Source organism: Notolepis coatsorum, assembly GCF_963971535.1.
Source record: "Notolepis coatsorum genome assembly, chromosome: 1".
In the NCBI taxonomy this organism is placed as follows: domain Eukaryota; kingdom Metazoa; phylum Chordata; class Actinopteri; order Aulopiformes; family Paralepididae; genus Notolepis; species Notolepis coatsorum.
The window spans coordinates 188,075,919-188,097,411 of NC_140165.1; the positions used below are offsets into that span (position 1 = coordinate 188,075,919).

The following is a 21,493-nucleotide window of genomic DNA, read 5'->3' on the forward strand; positions in this document are numbered from 1 at the left end:
GCATTCTTTGATTTATTTATCTTAATTGCATTCTTTGATTAAATGTATCTTAAATTTTTTGGACCTTATGGTGTTCTTGTTCTGTTCTTGACTTATTCTTATGTTTTCTTCTTGACTTGTTTAAAGAAGACCTGTACGGCCCATGGGGACATTAACGTGTGTTGTCGGGCCTTATAAATAAATTTGATTTGATTTGATTTGAGTTATAGTATTATTATGTACACATTGTACAGTGATACAGGTATAAAGACATATGGTTTTAAGTCATACTAGCCAGCGGTATATGTACAGATATAGATATAGTACCTACAGGTATGTAAAATGAGTATATGCAGGTATATACAGACAGATATAAAAATATATACATGGTAAGTATATATATATAGTAGGGCTGGGACTTTATCGCATTAATTGTGATTAATTAACTACAGAAAGAATTAAAAGTAAAAAAAAAGTATGCATTTAATCGCATGATGATTTTTCTCTATTGTTGTGAGGTTCGCCTGTTCCCTGGACCTTTAATTCCCTGTCTCCTCACCTCACCAGCCCCCACCCTCGCGTTGTCGTTGTTTATTTATTGCATTCCCTGCCTCGCTCCGTTCCTTTAAGGTACTGTGAGGAACTGTGAGGTTCGCCTCTTCCCTGGACCTTTAATTCCTGTTCCCTGGACCTTTTATTCCCTGTCTCCTCACCTCACCAGCCCCCACCCTCGCGTTGTCGTTACTGTGAGGTTCGCCTCTTCCCTGGACCTTTAATTCCTGTTCCCTGGACCTTTAATTCCCTGTCTCCTCACCTCTCCAGCCCCCACCCTCGCGTTCGTTTACTCTCGTCTGCTCTTCAGCAGCCCACACCCTTGGACTACCTTTCATTATGTGTTTGATTGGTCCGTGCCGAACACACACTTCTAAGTCAAGTATCAATTACCATCACGCACCTGATGTGTGTTCTAATTAGCGCCCCAGTGGGCTTTAAATACCTCGATCTCCCCCCCAGTCCTCGTCGGGTTGTTCTCTATCTGTAAGCTCCTACGGGAGATTCCCTATCTGTATCTGTTTCTGTATTCTGTATGCTGTTTCATCTCCGGCGTGAGACGAGGTGCAAGCCTTCGCCACCTGTCGCCGTTTGCCTGGAGTGGGACACAGCCTGCGCTCTCTAATTCTCTACGGGAGGTATTCCAGTGTTCCACTCCAGACCCCGCGCCAGACGCGCTCCTACAGCTGACACGCTCAACTCCAGACCCCGCGCCAGACGCGCTCCTACAGCAGACGCGCTCCACTCCAGACCCCGCGCAGACGCGCTCCTACAGCAGACGCGCCCCTACAGCAGATGCGCTCCTACAGCGGACGCGCTCCTACAGCAGACGCGCTCAACTCCAGACCCCGCGCAGACGCGCTCCTACAGCAGACCCGCTCCTACAGCAGACGCGCTCCACTCCAGACCCCGCGAAGACGCGCTCCTACAGCAGACGCGCTCCTACAGCGGACGCGCTCTCCAAGCCGACGCGCACCACTTCAGACGTTTAGCCCACGCGCTACTACTCCAGACGCGCATCGCTCTCTAATTCTCTACGGGAGGATGCGTCTCTCCGAGCCGGCGCGCTCTCCGAACCGGCACGTTCTCCAAGCCAACGCGCACCACTCCTGACTTCTAGCCGGCGCGTTACTTCTCCAGACGCGCATCGCTCTCTAATTCTCTACGGGAGGATGCGTCTCTCCGAGCCGGCGCGCTCTCCGAGCCGGAGCGCTCTTCAAGTCGACGCGCACCACTCCAGACTTCTAGCCGGCGCGCTACTACTCCAGACGCGCATCGCTCTCTAATTCTCTACGGGAGGATGCGTCTCTCCGAGCCGGCGCGCTCTCCGAGCCGGCGCGCTCTTCAAGCCGACGCGCACCACTCCAGACTTCTAGCCGGCGCGCTACTACTCCAGACGCGCATCGCTCTCTAATTCTCTACGGGAGGATGCGTCTCTCCGAGCCGGCGCGCTCTCTGAGCCGGCGCGCTCTTCAAGCCGACTCGCACCACTCCAGACTTCTAGCCTGCGCGCTCCTACTCCATCCCTGTAAGCAGCTCTGGCCCTCGCCCTGTCCAAGGCCTTTACCCTGTTTTCTCTGTCCCTGTCTCCAGCCCGCCTCCCCGGGCCTCTGTCCCTGTTCCCCTCTCCAGTGCCCCTGTTCCTGCCCTGTCCTTTGCCCTGGCCCTGTTCTTTTAGCCTTAGCCCCTTAGCCTGCTCGCCTCTTAAAGGCACAGTGCCAATTTTCCCTAATTCTTGTTTCCAGTATTTTGTGTTCTCCCATAGCCTTCCCCTTAGCCTGCTCGCCTCTTAAAGGCACAGTGCCAATTTTCCCTAATTCTTGCTTCCAGTATTTTGTGTTCTCCCTTAGCCTTCCCCTTAGCCTACTCGCCTCTTAAAGGCACATTGCCCTTTTTCCTTGTTCCAGTATTTCTGTGTTCTCCCTTAAAGGGACAGTGCCGCTTTTCTGTTGTATTCAATAAATGCCCAGTTCTTGGCTTACTCTCATACCTGTCTTGTGTTGTGCGATTGGGGTCGGTTACAAACCATAACAGTACGACCCGACCAGTCGACGACCCCAGCCAGCACAGACAGTGTATGTTGAGTTTGTCCTTTGTTAGCTCCCCTGTTAGCCTTTGTTAGCTCCCCTGTTAGCTTCCCTGTTAGCTCCCCTGTTGGCCTTTGTTAGCTCCCCTGTTAGCTTCCCTGTTAGCTCCCCTGTTAGCCTGTTAGTCTTCCCTGTTAGCTCCCCTGTTAGCCTGTTAGCTCCCCTGTTTGCTTCCCTGTTTAGTTTCCCCTGTTTGCTCCCCTGTTTAGCCTGTTAGTCACCCCTGTTAGCTTCCCTGTTAGCCTCGTTAGCTCCCCTGCAGCTTGCCAGGCCTCTACTACCAGCATGGCCCCGGTCTGCTAGCTTAGCCCCGGCTGCTAGCACAGCCTCTATGTTAATGCAGCCCTTGCAGCTAGCATAGGCCCTGTAGCTAGCCATGCCCAGGCAGCTAACCCGGTCCCTCTGCTTGGCCTCCACTTTTTGTGTAGCTTTCCCACTGCTAGGACTGCCCCTTCAGCTAGCAAGGTCAGTTTCCCCACTGCTAGGACTGCCCCTTCAGCTAGCAAGGTCAGTTTCCCCACTGCTAGGACTGCCCCTTCAGCTAGCAAGGTCAGTTGTCTCCCACTGCTAGGACTGCCCCTTCAGCTAGCAAGGTCAGTTTTCTCCCACTGCTAGGACTGCCCCTTCAGCTAGCAAGGTCAGTTTCCCCACTGCTAGGACTGCCCCTTCAGCTAGCAAGGTCAGTTTTCTCCCACTGCTAGGAATGCCCCTTCAGCTAGCAAGGTCAGTTTCCCCACTGCTAGGACTGCCCCTTCAGCTAGCAAGGTCAGTTTTCTCCCACTGCTAGGACTGCCCCTTCAGCTAGCAAGGTCAGTTTCCCCGCTGCTAGGACTGCCCCTTCAGCTAGCAAGGTCAGTTTCCCCACTGCTAGGACTGCCCCTTCAGCTAGCAAGGTCAGTTTCCCCACAGCTAGGACTGTCCTTCCAGCTAGCTTGTTCTCTCATGCTGGTCCAGCCCTGTCTGCTAGCCTAGCTCCGGTAGCTAGCGCAGCCTCTATGTTAATGTAGCAGTACAGCTAGCATAGGCCCTGTAGCTAGCAGTGCCCTGGCTGCTGCCCTGTCCCTCTGCTAGCCCCACTTTTGGTGTAGCTTCCCCGCTAGCATGGCCCAATTTTTTGTTTGTTGCCTTGTTTATGTCCCCTGCCCCTCTGTCTGTATTTTTGGGTCGCCCGGTGGCTCCCGTGGAGGGGGGAGTACTGTGAGGTTCGCCTGTTCCCTGGACCTTTAATTCCCTGTCTCCTCACCTCACCAGCCCCCACCCTCGCGTTGTCGTTGTTTATTTATTGCATTCCCTGCCTCGCTCCGTTCCTTTAAGGTACTGTGAGGAACTGTGAGGTTCGCCTCTTCCCTGGACCTTTAATTCCTGTTCCCTGGACCTTTTATTCCCTGTCTCCTCACCTCACCAGCCCCCACCCTCGCGTTGTCGTTACTGTGAGGTTCGCCTCTTCCCTGGACCTTTAATTCCTGTTCCCTGGACCTTTAATTCCCTGTCTCCTCACCTCTCCAGCCCCCACCCTCGCGTTCGTTTACTCTCGTCTGCTCTTCAGCAGCCCACACCCTTGGACTACCTTTCATTATGTGTTTGATTGGTCCGTGCCGAACACACACTTCTAAGTCAAGTATCAATTACCATCACGCACCTGATGTGTGTTCTAATTAGCGCCCCAGTGGGCTTTAAATACCTCGATCTCCCCCCCAGTCCTCGTCGGGTCGTTCTCTATCTGTAAGCTCCTACGGGAGATTCCCTATCTGTATCTGTTTCTGTATTCTGTATGCTGTTTCATCTCCGGCGTGAGACGAGGTGCAAGCCTTCGCCACTCTCCGAGCCGGCGCGCTCTTCAAGCCGACGCGCACCACTCCAGACTTCTAGCCGGCGCGCTACTACTCCAGACGCGCATCGCTCTCTAATTCTCTACGGGAGGATGCGTCTCTCCGAGCCGGCGCGCTCTCCGAGCCGGCGCGCTCTTCAAGCTGACTCGCACCACTCCAGACTTCTAGCCTGCGCGCTCCTACTCCATCCCTGTAAGCAGCTCTGGCCCTCGCCCTGTCCAAGGCCTTTACCCTGTTTTCTCTGTCCCTGTCTCCAGCCCGCCTCCCCGGGCCTCTGTCCCTGTTCCCCTCTCCAGTGCCCCTGTTCCTGCCCTGTCCTTTGCCCTGGCCCTGTTCTTTTAGCCTTAGCCCCTTAGCCTGCTCGCCTCTTAAAGGCACAGTGCCAATTTTCCCTAATTCTTGTTTCCAGTATTTTGTGTTCTCCCATAGCCTTCCCCTTAGCCTGCTCGCCTCTTAAAGGCACAGTGCCAATTTTCCCTAATTCTTGCTTCCAGTATTTTGTGTTCTCCCTTAGCCTTCCCCTTAGCCTACTCGCCTCTTAAAGGCACATTGCCCTTTTTCCTTGTTCCGGTATTTCTGTGTTCTCCCTTAAAGGGACAGTGCCGCTTTTCTGTTGTATTCAATAAATGCCCAGTTCTTGGCTTACTCTCATACCGGTCTTGTGTTGTGCGATTGGGGTCGGTTACAGACCATAACAATTGTGTAAGAATGTTACATTTCAAAGGAGACCAGACTCATGCATGTGCTATAAGTATACAGTATAATAAATCGCAAATAACTTTTTTTCTTAGTCTGGTTTGTTCATACAGAATACTGAAAAAATAAGACAAATTTAGATCAATCAAGAGTTTTATTTTTTTGGAATGTACTTGAAAGTAATGCCTTTTCCCATCAAATATTGATATGCGATTCAAATGTGATTAATTTTGATTAATTAACTATAAAGTCTCAAATGAATTAAATAAACAAAATTAATCGAGTCCCACCACTAATATATAGTATATACAGCATTATTGTACATATTATCAAACATAGTTATAAGGGTTATATACAAGTGTATAAATATGTATATATGCAGGTATATTCAGACAGATATACAGTATATGCAGTAAATTTAAATAATGAACCTTTTTTAGAAGTGATTTTTGTTATGTTTTGGGTGCACAACGTATTTCACGTTTTCTGATGTCGTACAGACAACTAGGTTAACCCTTGTGCACCCCTGGGGTCTTTTTCAACTTTTTTGAAATATTTTGAGTGTGTGTGTGAGCACAGCGGTGTCTGTGTTTATTATTATTTCAAGAAATTGGGTAAATATCTTAATTTTACATATATGTTCATTGTGTGAAAAGCTTATAACATGAAACACTCTAGAAAAATAGTTACAGATTTAGTGACTCGTTCACCCCTAGTCCCTTTTTCTACTCCCATCCACTTCAACGTTAAAACGGCATTTTTAAGCATTTTTAAATCTGCTCTTATTCATTCAATTCTCGATATATCTTGCCATCCTTTGCATATTCCACGAGATAAGGACCTTGTAATTGCCGGGATGTGCTGTTACCGATGTAAAACTCATGGTGGCGTCATCGCTCCACAGATAACTTTGCCAAAATTCAGGGGGAGGTGAGTTAGGCTCTGGCGGGCTGCCGGTCATTGAAACTCCGGACACAGGTTTTGTGGTGGTGGGGGGGGGGGAGCGAGTGGATTTTCAAGACAGAACCAGAGGCGAACCGGACCGCGCAGTCCACAGCGCGCCACACGCCAAAAAACAAGACCCCCATAGCCGGCGCGCGCCAACGAGGAGGTGTCCTGGACGGATCAGGTCTGGTTCTCGTCCCACCAGCGAGGCGAGCCCAAGATCCCTGCCGCAGCAACACATGGAAGCGCCCGCAGCATATTAGGTCAGTTGCGCACTTAGTAACGTTTCGCCTCAACGCCGTTTCTGGCCGAACTAGTCATCGAATCTTTAATATTTTTTTTGATTCGTATTCAGAGGTAATTCGTCGAGATATTTCTAATTGGTATTTATCAAAAAAAAATATGGGAAATATGGTCAAAAACAACATTTATCCGTTTTTTTCGAACCGCTGAGCGCTTAGTAACGTTCGCCTCAACGCCGTTTCTGGCCGAACTAGTCATCGAATCTTTAATATTTTATTTGATTCGTATTCAGAGGTAATTCGTCGAGATATTTCTAATTGGTATTTATCAAAAAGAAATATGGGAAATATGGTCAAAAACAACATTTATCCGTTTTTTTCGAACCGCCCGCAGTCAGTTGAGCACTTACTAACGTTTCGCCTCAACGCCGTTTCTGGCCGAACTAGTCATCGAATCTTTAATATTTTTTTTGATTCGTATTCAGAGGTAATTCGTCGAGATATTTCTAATTGGTATTTATCAAAAGAAAATATGGGAAATATGGTCAAAAACAACATTTATCCGTTTTCTTCGATGAAAAAACACGTTCTATCAAACAAACACAGGTTTGAGTGGTTATAATTCATAAATATGAGTAATATGTTGAGAGATATATTGAGATTATACTATTACTGTTAATCATGGGTAGAAAAATGTTTTAAAAATAGTAAACAGGTAAAATTATATGGCTTTAAACATGATGTATCAAAACTGACACCAATCCCCAGGGGTTTCCCCCATTGTTAGGCATGCCTACATGATGGCTAGTTGTTGTTTTTTACATCGAAATGAGAAAATCTGTTATTGACGACATGGAAATGGACATTCCTGATATTTAAGCGGTTGATTGTTATTCCACAGACAGCTGTAGGTGCTGCACATAATGACAGTTTAGTCATTGACGTGAATGACGTGGTGTTGATGTGTGTATGGAGGAGGTGGGATGTGGACCGAATGGAACTAATACTGTTGGTGAGGGTTTAATTAACCAAATGTATGTGTGTGCGTGTTTGTTTGTGTGTGTGTGTGTGTGTGTGTGTGTGTGTGTGTGTGTGTGTGTGTGTGTGTGTGTGTGTGTGTGTGTGTGTGTGTGTGTGTGTGTGTGTGCGCGTGTGTGTGTGTGTGTGTGTCTGTCTGTGTGTGTGTGTGTGTGTCACATTCAAGTTCAAGTTTCTTTATTAGTTGTCATACAGAATACAGAATACTTTGCATGAAATGTTTCTTTCTGTGTTGCTCCTGAGAGTGTGCTAGATAATAACAAGATAGTATAAAATAAGTATAAAATAGAAAGTCAAGAAGTCAAGTACGTAAACAAGTGTAAATAACAAAATTGTTCAGTGTATCTATATATACAGTATGTACAGCTGGTACAAAAATTGTGAGGTATAGCTTAGCTTGTGGTGCCACCTTGTAGTGGTGAGGTGCAATAAGGAGGTGCAATAAGGAATGAGAATGATGTGCAATTTCCTTACCAATAATATAAATATAAAGTGTAAAGTGTGTCTAAAGTGGTAAAGTGGGTGCTACAGTGTGTTGTTTATTTAAGTGAGTGTATGTGCGCTGTGGGTGTGTTGATGGTTTGCTTATTGTTTATTGTTCATTGAACAATGAGCTCAATGTGTGTGTGTGTGTGTGTGTGTGTGTGTGTGTGTGTGTGTGTGTGTGTGTGTGTGTGTGTGTGTGTGTGTGTGTGTGTGTGTGTGTGTGTGTGTGTGTGTGTGTGTGTGTGTGTGTGTGTGTATTACAGGTGGGGTGTAAACCGTTGACTGATCAGGATGAAGTTCATCTCAACACGCTGGGGAAACATGTGAGCTCTCACACATACACACAAATCTTCTCAAAAAGTGTCTCTCCATTCAGTCCTAGTGATCCACTGACTTAAAAACTAAAAACCTCTTAATGTGCTTAATGTGTGTGTGTGTGTGTGTGTGCGTGTGTGCGTGTGTGCGTGTGTGTGTGTGTGTGTGTGTGTGTGTGTGCACACGCGTCTACATCTGTGTGTCCCTCTCAGGCCTCGGTGGCCTGTGGGCGTGTCCGGACCATACAGTCATCCTATCAGAGGCCTCCGCACAGCCCCTTCACCAGCCAATCCCACGATGCATTTCTTGGGCTCAAAGTTTCCGAGCAGGACTACAGTGAACTGGACAGAAACATCCTGCAGCTCTGTGGTACAGACTTCAACTTCAAATTACTTTATTTTCCTTTCGGAACTTCATTTGTGCAGTGGTTAAAAGATACAAACATACACACGCATATACACACCAACACACACATATTCACACTTGATCCTTGATTTCATAGATGAGCATCCATTGGAAAACACAAACTGATATCATTGTACACCATATCTATTAAGCTTAGAGATGAGAATGTTGTGGTTGACAGTATCAAAAACTTTGCTCAGATCTAGAAAGACACCAATAGCAATCTTTTTGTCATCAAGTGCTGAGGAGATATTATTGACTAGGTGTAACGTAAAGGTTATCCTATAACCCTAGTTATATTAATACTGGCTGAGCGTCTCACTCTGCCTACTGAGATATTACATTATCTCCAGTACCTACTGTACTCTGGGAAACAAAATGCACCCACTTGCACGTGACCACGCCACTCCCATGCGTGACTCTATATTACGCTGGAAGTGGTCACGCCTCACCCTTCCAAGTTCGAATTCCATACGCGGAAAACATCCAAGGGACCTCAGTGCGCTGAAGAGCGAGACGCTCAGCCAGTATTAATATAACTAGGGTTATAGGATAACCTCACGTTATACCATACTGGCCAATCGCGTTCCGCTCTGCCTACTGAGATAAAGGGCAGAGCGGACGCGTGGCCACGTCAAATGCACCCCCTGAGGGCCGTAAGCCCCTGCCAGGGAGGAGGGGAGTCCCGTCCACCCGCCCGTCCTAACAAAGGGGGTGAGGCAGTCAACTACAATCAAAGTGCGAAAAAGGGGGACCCAGGCACCCCAGAACGCACAGCGCAAGCGGGACCACGTGTGACACAGCACCCCGCGGTCCACACCCACACACTCCCGCTAGCCCACCTGATGGCGGGATGCAGGAGAAGTCCCGGACCTCAGGACAGCCTGGGAGACAGAACCCCCAGTCATGTCCATGAGGTAAAACCTAACAAAAGGACTCTGGGAGGACCAGGAGGCCGCAGCACAGATGTCCTCCACCGAGGCCCCCCCCAACAGGAGGGGAATGCGCCCTGACGCCACCAGGGGGGAACCTGTCCAGCCAACGTGTAGCAAAGGGCAATACCCTCGCACAACCAACGTGACAGGCGCCGCTTGGAAAGAGCCTTACCCGCGCGAGGGCCACCGTAACAAACAAACAGTTGATCGGAAGCCCTGAGACCCTGCGTGTGACTAAGGTAAACCCCCAGTGCACGGACAGGACACGACAGGTGAAGGCTCGCCTCCAACCCACTAGCGTGAGGAGGAGGATGAAACGCCTGAACCACAATATCCCTGGAGCGAAAAGAGCTCCGGATATTCTTTGGCACGAAGACCGGATTAGGCCTCAGAGTCGCACCGCTATCGGCCCGAATAGACAGGCACTCAGGCCGCACCGAGAGAGCACAAAGCTCACCGACGCGCTTAGCGGAGGTGATGGGCAAAAGGAACGCGGTCTTAAAAGACAGCCGATCCAATGGCGCCTGCTCAAGAGGCTCAAACAGGGCCTCCGACAACCAACCCAGGACCAGTTGGAGGTCCCAACTCGGAGACAGAGAACGTTCGACAGGCTTGAGACGCCGAGCGCCAAGGAAACGTTTCACGAGAGGGTGGCTGAACAGCGTACCGCCCTCAAAGCCCACATGACAAGAGGATATAGCCGCAGCGTATACCCTCACCGTCGAGGCCGACAGCCTATCCAGGATAGACTGGAGGAAGGAAAGAACCGAGTCCAGGGGGCAAGACACTGGGTCCAGGCCCCCAACCTCACACCACTCCTGAAACATAGGGCACTTCCCAGCGTAAACCGCGGTAGTGGACGGAGCGCGCGCGTTCCGGATGCGTCTATTCGAATCCTAACGCATTTATGCTTCCGCGTTTGCGTTTTGCGAATCTGATTGGCCACTGCCGTTTCTGGTGCGATCTGATTGGCCACTGACGTTTCTGGTCATGTGACATGTGCATCCAATCGCGTGACGCACCCATTTCCGCCTCGACCAGCAGCAAACTACCTAATGCCTAGTTTATCACTGGTTAAGCTTAGGCGACTCTTTCAAAGTTGGTTATGGTTAGAGTTTGGAATCAGGGCTGGCGTTCTATCGCCCTGCTCTAAGACAAACTCTAACCTTAACCAACTTCGAAAGAGTGCCTAAGCTTAACCGGCGAAAGAACTTGCCGTCACACGATTGGTGCGACCAGAAACATCAGTGGCCAATCAGAGCGCAAAACTCGAACGCGGAAGCATAAATGCGTTAGGATTCGAATAGACGCGTTCCGGATGGTGTCAACTAGTGGTCTGCAAGGGCCTTGAAATTCCGCCCGTGCCCAGCCCGAGCCCATGACGTTCAGGCCCTGCCCGACAATAAGCCAGACTGTAATGCAACATTTGAAGCCCTAGCCCGAATGAAAACCAAAAAAAATAATATTATTTAGACTTACATTTTTTTTTAATTTGTATTTGTTTTAAATATTCTAAACACGCTTTTATATGAACTTAATAAATAAACAAAAACGAAAATGTCCAATAGGTCTACCTAAATAACAGATAGGCGCATATCGTGCTGAAAACTAACGAAGCATTATATTATATAGCCGAATATTAATTTTTGTTTTTGTTTTAGATATTCGAAACACTGTTTATATATTAACTTAATAAATAAACAAAAACGAAAATGTCCAATAGCTCTACCTAAATAACGCATATCACGCTGAAAACTAAGAAGCATTATATAGCCTGTTTCCCTCTTTCTTATTAGAATGCCGTCTATTTCCAGCGCTTGCGTTAGACTGACTCACACGGCAGTATTGAAGGCTATATGGAATCTTCTTTGACACACACACACACACACACACACACACACACACACACACACACACACACACACACACACACACACACACTTTCCCAGACACATTGGGAACTTTCAAAAGCTCTCCCTTTCCCTTTACTATTTAATCTGTTAACTCATACATCTTGACTCCTCAGACACGAGGCTTTCACTCTCTGATGACAGCACTACATTACACAAAACAGAAAGTGAAAGCAGTGTGAGGTGCGCGTGAAAAAAGAAATGATAAAAAAAGAGGGCGCTGCCCGGTCCGGCCGAGTTCGAATTATTTATTTAAAAACAAAGCCCCAGGGATGCAGTGCACTAGTGTCAACCACAGTAGGGTTAAGACACATCCCCTCCAGATTCACCATTTCAGCAGCCAAACCATCAATGGCTGCCCCAGAACAGGAGGCAGAAACAGAGTTCCGGATGCCTGAGAGAGGGCCCGCGGTGACCACGGAACAGGCCACGGCGGGGCCACCAAGAGCTGAATCAGGGCCGGGAACCACACAGCCGTGCCCCGGTCCGGCGCGATCAGGATCAAAGTCCTGCGCTCCCGACGTACCCGCTCCAACAGCTGAGCTATCAGGTGTATGGGGGGGAACACGTACAGAATCCCGGGCAGCCACGGATACATCGAGAAGGCATCCACCCCCAGAGAGGGGTTGTCCCTCCAACTGACCGAGAACCACAAGGGGCACTGGTGGGACTGTCTGCTCGCAAACAGGTCCACCGTGGCCTCCCCGAATCGGTCCCAGACTTGTCTGACTATGTCTGGACGTAGTCCCCACTCGTCGGGTGAGGACCGCCCCGCGACATCACATCTGCACCCACATTCTCCCTGCCAGGGATGTGGAGAGCCCTCAGGCTGCGCAGATTGAGAGACGGCCATAGCCAGAGCTCGACCGCCGCCCGGTGCAGACGGGGGGAGCGTACTCCTCCCTGTCTGTTGATATACGACGCTGACGTTGTGTTGTCCATCCTGATCAAAACATGCTCGCCCAGCCGCTTGAGGACCAGAAGGACTGCCTTCAATTCCAACACATTGATATGTAGTGCAGACCGGGCAGCGTGTATTCTTTTACCAGTTCCGTGTTCGGGTTCTGCGATCTGATTGGCCACGCTCTCTCTACGCCCAAACAGCGCGTTACGCTAGTTCTGCCTCTAACACCGCCGGGGCTGCGATGCGAACAGCTAGGGTGGTCTGCGATGGGAACAGCTAGGGTGGTCGTCAAACTGGACCGCATACTCAAATGAATACACTGCCGTGAAAAGCTGCCCTTGAAACAGCAGCAATACAGCTCTTCCTTGAGCTGAAGCGATGACCCGAAAATTACTCAAGTCCAAATTGTCAACGGTTTGCTTTAAATTGTATAAGCATTCCGTGATGGTTGCATAGTCCAAGATATGGATGTTGAGAAGCTTGTTTTTAACTGTTAAACGGTCGCTGTTTCCCTGCCGATGCAGTGACAATATTAAAACATGCCTATCTGTGTCCTCCCCTGGGACAGGTAACATATCGACAACACTCCGCTGTAGTTTCTGGAATTAAATGATCACACAGAAGCATGTTTCTCTCTGTTATAAATAACGATCGCCGGTGCCACTGCTGAGTCAGTATATATATGCACAGAAAGTTCGCAGTGGAAAGTCTCCTTGCATTTCGAGTAGTTAGGCTGCACTGCACATGAAAAGACAATCATGTCTGACGTTTTGATTTTAAATCAGATTCACGGCCCGTGCACAGCGTGCAGAGAATCCTTGGAAAAACGCGTTGTCGATATGTTACCTGTCCCAGGGGAGGACACAGATAGGCATGTTTTCATATTGTCACTGCATCGGCAGGGAAACGGTGACCGTTAAAAATAAGCTTCTCAACGTCCATATCTTGGACTATGCAAACATCACGGAATGCTTATACAATTTAAAGCAAACCGTTGACAATTTGGACTTGAGTAATTTTCGGGTCATCACTTCAGCTCAAGGAAGAGCACGGTGGTCTAGTGGTTAACACTGTCGCCTCACAGCAAGAAGGTCCAGGGTTCGATTCCCGCTTGGGGACCAAGTTTCCATGATGCCAGGTACTCAGGTGGTGTATCTCCCAGGCCTTTGTGTGTGGAGTTTGCATGTTCTCCCCATGCTTGCAAGGGTTTCCCCCCTGATAAGATAAACCCAATGTAAAAACATGCACAACAGATCGCTAACGCTGTGGCGTCCTTGACGAAGACGGACAGGAGCACTTGGATTGGTCCCCGGGGCGCGGCTCACGTTGACGCCCTATCTGCTCTCGGCTGCCCATGGGGGGAAGGACAATGGGATGGGAAAAGTGCAGAGAGACATTTCATCTGCGACTCAGTGCATGTGTGTGTGTGTTCCTGTGGGTCGCCCATCTCGCGTGTGTGTGTTAAACTGCATGACAAATAAAGACTTCTAGTCTAACAATTATTAGAGCTGTATTGCTGCTGTTTCAAGGGCAGCTTTTCACGGCAGTGTACTCATTTGAGTACGCAGTCCAGCTTGACGACCACCCTAGCTGTTCCCATCGCAGACCACCCTAGCTGTTCCCATCGCAGCCCCGGCGGTGTTAGAAGCAGAACTAGCGTAACGCGCTGTTTGGGCGTAGAGAGAGCGTACGTCAGTGGCCAATCAGATCGCAGAACCCGAACGCGGAACTGCAAGTTTGTTGGCCCCCTACTGCGTCTGTCCGACATGCCCCCCCCCCCCATCCCATGAGGGAGGCATCGGTGAAGACCGTGACATGTGATAGCCTGCTGCCCATGGGGACCCCGCTGGTGAGGGCCCCAGGCCCCCCCCCCAGTGGCTGGGATCCCCCAGTACTGACACGGGAACCTTCAGCTGCTTCCACTTGTCTCTCACCGGGTCTATTTTCATACTGGAAAACCACCTCTGTATCCTCCTCATGAAGAGGAGGCCAAGAGGGACCACAGAGTGAGCAGATGCCATCATACCGAGCAGGCGCATCACGGACAGCGCCGTAACCGTCCTGCCAGGACGGAACTTCCTGAGCGCGCAGAAGATATCCTCCTGCCGCCGCTTTGAGAGGGTTGCCCTCATGGGCCTTGAGCTTAGAACCAAGTCCAAGTACTCCACCTGTTGACTGGGAAGAGGAGTACTCTTCTTCCAGTTCACAGCAAAACCCAGACTGGTGAGGAATTCCACCACCAGCCTGGTATGAGACCTGGCAATCTCCTCTGACCGGCTGAGGACCAGAATGTCGTCGAGGTAGAATAAAATTAGTATCCCCTGACGACGCAGAGGGCCCAGCGCGGTCTGCACGCACTTGGTGAATGTGCGAGGAGCCAGAGAGTAGCCGAACAGCAGCCTCTGGTACTCGTACGCTATGCCTTGAAACAGGAAGTGTAGGAATTTCCTGTCAGGAGGGAAGATCGGGATGTGAAAATACGCATCCTTCAGGTCTATGGAGGTGAACCAGTCTCCCACTCTGACGGTCAACATTCTGAACCTTCTTAAGATAAGATATTCCTTTATTGATCCCCTTGGGGAAATTCAGGCATCATAGCAACATGGGGGGGGAGGGGGGGAGGGGTACAGGTAGTAAAACAACACAGTATACAGGTAGTAAAAGACAACACAGGCAGTGTAAACAATTTGATCAATATGGTCAATATAATTTACTATCTGACTAGCTGAGGAATATTCACATTATTCACAGTGTCACATAAGGTGCAGTATGCATGAGGTAGTGTTATAATTTACTATCTACTGAGTATACATTAATCAAAGTACCAGGGTAGTCTACTTTGTCCCCCTTGGGTTCCTATAAGTCCCAGGTCAATGTCTGGTAGCAGTCGCTGTCGCTGCCCCCTGTTGTGGGGCCTGGAGGCTGCTAGTCGCTGCCCACTGTTGTGGAGCCTGATGGCCGCTGGTATGAAGGACTGTCCGAGGCGGTTAGTTGAGTGTCGGGGGGGGATGAGTCTGTGGCTGAACGAGCTTCTCATCTTGACTAGCTCGTCGTAGAGGGGGTGGTAGGGGTTCTCCATGATGGCATCCAGCTTCCTTATCATCCCCCTCTCTACCATCACCTCAAGTCTAGGTAGCTCGACTCCCACCACGGAGCTAGCCTTCCTCACCAGCTTGTTGAGCTTGTTGGTGTCCCTTGAGTTGATGTAGCCTCCCCAGCATGCCACAGCATAGAAAAGGATGCTGGCCACAACAGACTGGTAAAAAGACTGCAGCAGTTTGTTGCACACATTGAAGGACCTGAGTCTCCTCAGGAAGAACAGCCTGCTCTGTCCCTTCCTGTAGAGGGCCTCTGTGTTGTCCGACCAGTCCAGTTTATTGTTCAGGTGTACCCCAAGGAACTTGTATGAGTCCACCATCTCCACATCCACCCCTCGGATGGAGATGGGAATCGGGGGGGGCCTCTTCTTGCCCCTCCGGAAGTCCACCACCAGCTCCTTGGTCTTACTGGTGTTGAGTTGGAGGTGGTTGCTGTCGCTCCACCCCACGAAGCTCTCCACCAGGGCTCTGTACTCCTCCTCATCATCGTCGGTGATGTAGCTTACGATGGAGGAGTCGTCTGAGAACTTCTGCAGGTGGCACCCGCTGGAGTTGCGGCAGAAGTCTGAGGTGTAGAGGGTGAAGAGGAAGGGTGACAGCACAGTTCCCTGGGGGGCGCCGGTGTTGCTCACCAGTACGTCAGACTGACTGTCCTTTAGTCTGACGTACTGTGGCCTCTCAGTGAGGTAGTCCTTGATCCAGGCCACCAAGCCATGCTCCAGCTGCATCGCAGAGAGCTTCTCCGCTAGCAGTGACGGCTGGATGGTGTTGAAGGCGCTGGAGAAATCAAAGAACATAATCCTCACTGAGCTGCGCGGCTTCTCCAGGTGCGTGTACGCTCTGTGGAGCATGTAGATGATGGCATCCTCCACCCCGATGTTTGCCTGGTATGCAAACTGCAGGGGGTCGAGGGAGTCACGCACCAGGGGCTTGAGGTGTTGCAGGACCAGTCTCTCAAACGTCTTCATGACGTGTGACGTCAGAGCGACTGGCCTGTAGTCGTTGGGGGTGCTGGGACGTCCCTTCTTGGGCACCGGGACAATGCAGGAGGTCTTCCAGAGCTGGGGCACCCTCTCCAGCCTCAGGGAGAGGTTAAAAAGATGCTGGAGCGGTGCTGCCAGCTGCTCTGCACATACCTTGAGCACCCTGGGATTGGTGTTGTCCGGTCCTCTGGCCTTGTTTACGTTCAGCCGATTGAACGCAGACAGGTCCAGTATAGGTCTGACACCTCCCGATTTCTTGGGCACCAGAAAATAGCGGGAGTAAACGCCACGCATCGTGTCCTCCCTTGGGACCACGACGATGGCCTGCTTCGCCAACAGAGATTGGATCTCGTCGGCCAGAGCTGTCACTGCTGCGGACCCTGACAAAAGGGTCTGTACCAGACCCAAAAATGGAGGGTGGGGTTGTGCAAACTGTAACACAAGCCCCGCCCTCAGCGTTCTCTCCATCCACCTCGACATATGGCACTCCTGTAACTATACGTGATGATAATCCCAAAGCGCACCGCAGCCAACTGGCGCTGGTCCGCCAGGAACCGTAGATAGGTGGCCCGGTCCCTCCCGCTGTGTGTTGCCAACCCTGGACTTGCCAACCGCGCGAGCAGGGTGTCTCGTGGAGCCGGGATATCGCACCCTGACTCTACCAACGAGGCAATCGCACCCAAGGGGGGACCCCGACAGAAAGGGCCGGCCTGATATGGGGAGAGCGGCCATCACCCCTGGTGACATAGGCTCCCCCACTGAGCATCTTCCCGGCATAGACTGCTGAGGACAGCCTGCTCTGCAGCTGGACATGCAAGGTGTGTGGTCCCCACGCTGCCCGATAGGGTGAGTCCCTACACACCGTAGCCCTGTAGTGATATTACTACCACCCAAATCACGCGTGCCTGACTGACCACCTCCGGTCGGGGGAGGCACTAACGTGATACCCGGCCTGGCGAGGGCGGGCTGGGGGAACCCACGCTGCGACCTCCTGGGCCTAGAGTTCCCCATCTGACAATTTTTTTTATATACAGGGAACCCTGCTCCGTCGACAGACACAACACCAGGCTCACCAAACACAGACGCAGGACGTGTGGTGTGGGAGCCGCTTGACAGCACAGCATTCTCATAGACAGACCCAGGCCTAGCTAGCAACTGGGTGTCAGCCCCTGTCACCATGAGAAGCGAAATATGGGGCCGCTTGCGCTTCACTGGAAGAAAGCGGCCCGCAGCCAAAGGGGACAAATCAGAGCCCTGAGTCCCGTAGTGTAGCGGGGGGGAGTAACCGGAGAGCGTGCTAGACACAGCTAGATGGCAACGGTTATTTAGGGCGTGCTCAATTCTAATGTAGCCGATCCCTCGGCCGCCGAGGGTGTCGGCCTTGTGATCACCTGTTTTCTTTGTGCCCAGGGTATCTCAGGTGGGGGAAACATGGCCACTGGCCGTGCTCTCACCTCTGGCTGCGTGGTGTGGGGCGGTGTGGAGCCCAGGTTAAATACCGCCTGCGCCCCTGCGGACAGACCAAAAAGTCCATCTGCGGAGAGGGGAGCCCTAAGGAGGGGAAGTCTCCTCTCCTCCTCAAGGGGAGACTGCTCCAACCAAAGATGCCTGTGAACAAGTGTTGACAGCATCCTAGCCCTCCCTGCGGTTATAGCTTGCGGCTGGGTCAAAAGCTGTATAACCTCAAAAATGTGTGTGATATTTTTGACGTCGGCTGGCCCTAAGGCCCCACCACCCAACACCATTTTGGACAGAAAAGCAGCTAATTGAGCAATGTTATTGGTTGCTGCTAAATTCCATCCCGCGGCGGTATAAGCTTCATCAGCCCACTCAGCCACCTGCCGGGCCGACTCGCCCTCCGGCGTCGCCTTCCGGGTGGGATACCGTTCAACCATGCCAGGGCAAAGGACCGATGCCACCTGCTCCTCTAAGCACGGCACACCTGTCCTGGGCCCTGTCGTCAGCCCATCCACCCGTATAAAGGGTAAAAAAGCCTCAGCAAAACCCTCAACATTAGACACTGATTGACCTTCAGCAATGAAATGGTTAAGAGGAGGGAAGAGTGGTGACAGCCCCGGCGGGGCACATGGGAACGGCGCCCCAAGCATCTTAGCATTAGCATTAGCTGCGCGCTAGGATACTTGGAAAAACATCCAAAAGTGAGTCATGATGACCACGTTTATCCAAATATCCCGCCCCCCGCGCCAATACATCACCCGGCTGTCTCACGAGACAACGAGCAGTATTACATATACCAATGCCTGCTAGTGCAGGCCCTACCTGGGCGCGACGCGGCTCGACTGCCAGCCATCGCGCGAAGTCCCTCAGTCTGCTGTCATGCGACAAGGAAAAAGCAGGATAGGACCGTTGTGTTGTCAGGACGTGGCGAGAAGGTTCCGGGGGCTGGAGAACTTCTGGCGAAAGCCCAACGTTGTGAAATGTCTCCCTATGCTTCATAACAAATTTCCTGTCCGAAAGTGCATTCGAGCTGCTTCTGCGTGTGGAAACGAATGAGGAAGGGTTAGGCGTGACCACTTCCGGCGTAATATAGAGTCACGCATGGGAGTGGCGTGGTCATGTGCAAATGGGTGCATTTGATTTTGTTTCCCAGAGTACAGTAGGTACTGGAGATAATGTAATATCTCAGTAGGCAGAGCGAGACGCGATTGGCCAGTATGGTATATAACAATGCATGCTCTGTGGAGTATTTTTTTACGGAAACCATACTGATGGTTATACAGGATATTGTTCATAATTAGATGGTTAGAGATTCTTGAGTAAACCAGTTTCTCTAAGACTTTTGAAAAACAGGGCAAAATAGATATAGGACTGTAATTTCCAAAGTCCTTAGGGTCTCCAGATTTATAAATTGGTATGACTTTGGCAATTTTGAGGTCGTGAGGAATGATGCCAGATTGAAGGGATCACAACTCCAACTCCTTACTCCGCTCAACTCAACCCTCTCTAACCTAGTGTTAATGTAGTGTGTGGGAGTCGGACTGGGTGTGTGCACGTGAGATGTGGCTGGACTAATGATGTGCAGGTGTGTGCTATCAGTACTAATCAGCTACCTAATTGACTCTACTCCTTCCGTGACGGACATATCTCCCATCCTTCACATATCCAAAGGAGGGGGGAGGAGATCTGTCACAATACCATCATGACCTTGAGCGCAGTGTTAATTTTGGCAGCTATTTTCATTTTAGTCTTAGTCATGTGTCAAGTGCTCCTTTTTAGTTTTCATCATATTCATCTGCATTTATTTTTCGTTTAGTCAGTTTTAGTCAACTAAATGTCTGAGCATTTTAGTCTTAGTCAGTGTTAGTCTCGATTTTGTCTTTTTTGTTTTTGTCTAGATTTAGTCGCAAAAAACTGATGATTTTTGTCTAGTTTTCGCTAATGAAAAAAAGGCATTTTATATTTTTATATTGTAAATAATGCAATTCTATTTATTAAGTATAGTCTAGCCAAAACCCTATCAGCTGATTCACAATAAGTTCAGTAGAAGGCTAGAAGCCCAATAGTAACCAAACATTCCTTGAAATGGTCAATAGATTCAGAAATAGTCAGACATGGAATGGAACATATTCTGATTTAAATTGCTTATTTTATTTTTTTAACCAACAAAGCAACATTAGGATAGTGTAAATACACAGTACACACTGATTGCAATTCTCACTGGGACCTACTGTACAAATTGCACACACGTCACACACACATTCCCTTTTGTCCCTCAAGTCGTACCATAGATCGCTGACGTCACTTTAAACTTAAAATGGCGGCCCCCATCAACAACATTAGCTTAGCGAACCTGCCACCGCACTTCTATGTGCATAAAGTGTGGTAACAAAATATCACAGCCCCTAAGACTGGGAGCGTTCTAACTCTACTGAGCATGTACCCAACATTATATGAAAAATAAAAAGTCATTACAACGTTTTAGTGCACTTCAAGCGCTAAAGGGATTCATAACTTATAGCAGGGTCAATCTCAGTGTTAGTACTCGTCTGTTTATTTTCTTTTCATACCTTTTTAAGTGAACGTGGTCTTGTCCTTGTTGTATCCATGTGTAATGTTGATAGTAGTGGGTGTACACAGATGAAAGAGAGCAAGTCTGTGTCTGGGATATAGGTCCCGACTCCCAGGCTATTAGCCTAGCCATCCTCTCAGCCTCTGTCGTCTTAAATGTTCTTTTGGTAGAACTGTTCGGCTGCCGCAGGAGTGTTGAGAGAGTAGCAGATTCCGTTCATGGTTATTGGTATAAGCTGTAGTCATGAGAGACCTGGGATGCGGTTTTTAACCTCACGTATGTTATGTAGCTTGGCTTTTAGTGGGCCATAAACGCTGCTCAGCTTAACCCGGAAACGGAAATGGGAAATGCTGAAATAATAACGTGACTTATTCTAAAAGTTATAATTATTTTGTCTCATCTTGTTTTAATCAACATAAATTAAGAGAGAATTCGTCATGGTTTTTGTACACTACATTTTTGTGTCCTCAGTTGTGGTCAACGGTATTTAATTAATAATTTAGTGACGTTGGTGTCACATGGTCTTCAATAACGTGACGTCACGTCTCGTTGTCGTCGCGGGAAAAAGCTTCGTTGGCGAAGATCTTTCCTCATCAATTTCGTTGACAAAATTAACACTGCTTGAGCGGAATTCTTTAAGATCATAATTATCTCATACACTTCATTAATACTAGGAGGATCAAAACTTGGGAGTGAGGAGAATTGACCTTTGATCAAACTACAAGGGCTCAAGTTAGAGTCTGCAATACAAGATGCCAATGAAGAACCAACATTTATAAAGAATTCATTGAAACCATCTGCAATTTATTTCGGGCTGCGCAGAAGAGTTCCATCCTTCCTTAGCATCTTAGCAGGTGCAACTGGTGGGGATTTATTCCGAGTTAGTAAATGGTTGATGAGTTTCCAAGTAGACTTAATGTCATTAGACGCTTGAGTAAATTTGTGTTCATACTAAACTTCATAGTCATTTGCTTTCCTTACAGAGTGAATGAATTTGTTTTTGTATTTCTTCTATGTTACCACATTTATATTGGTGGGGTTGATAGTAGCTTTCCTATA

General features: G+C 49.4%; 1 protein-coding gene across 1 annotated transcript in view; it reads left to right on the forward strand.

Moving 5' to 3' along the window:
* pde2a (phosphodiesterase 2A) overlaps positions 1-21,493 on the forward strand; it is a gene marked incomplete at its 5' end in the record, with an annotated part of 420,725 nt that overhangs the window by 190,806 nt on the left and 208,426 nt on the right. The window contains 2 exons of the mRNA XM_084308457.1: positions 8,118-8,177; positions 8,382-8,538. Coding sequence (XP_084164583.1) covers positions 8,118-8,177; positions 8,382-8,538 — 217 coding nt within the window. The remainder of the gene's footprint in view (positions 1-8,117; positions 8,178-8,381; positions 8,539-21,493) is intronic.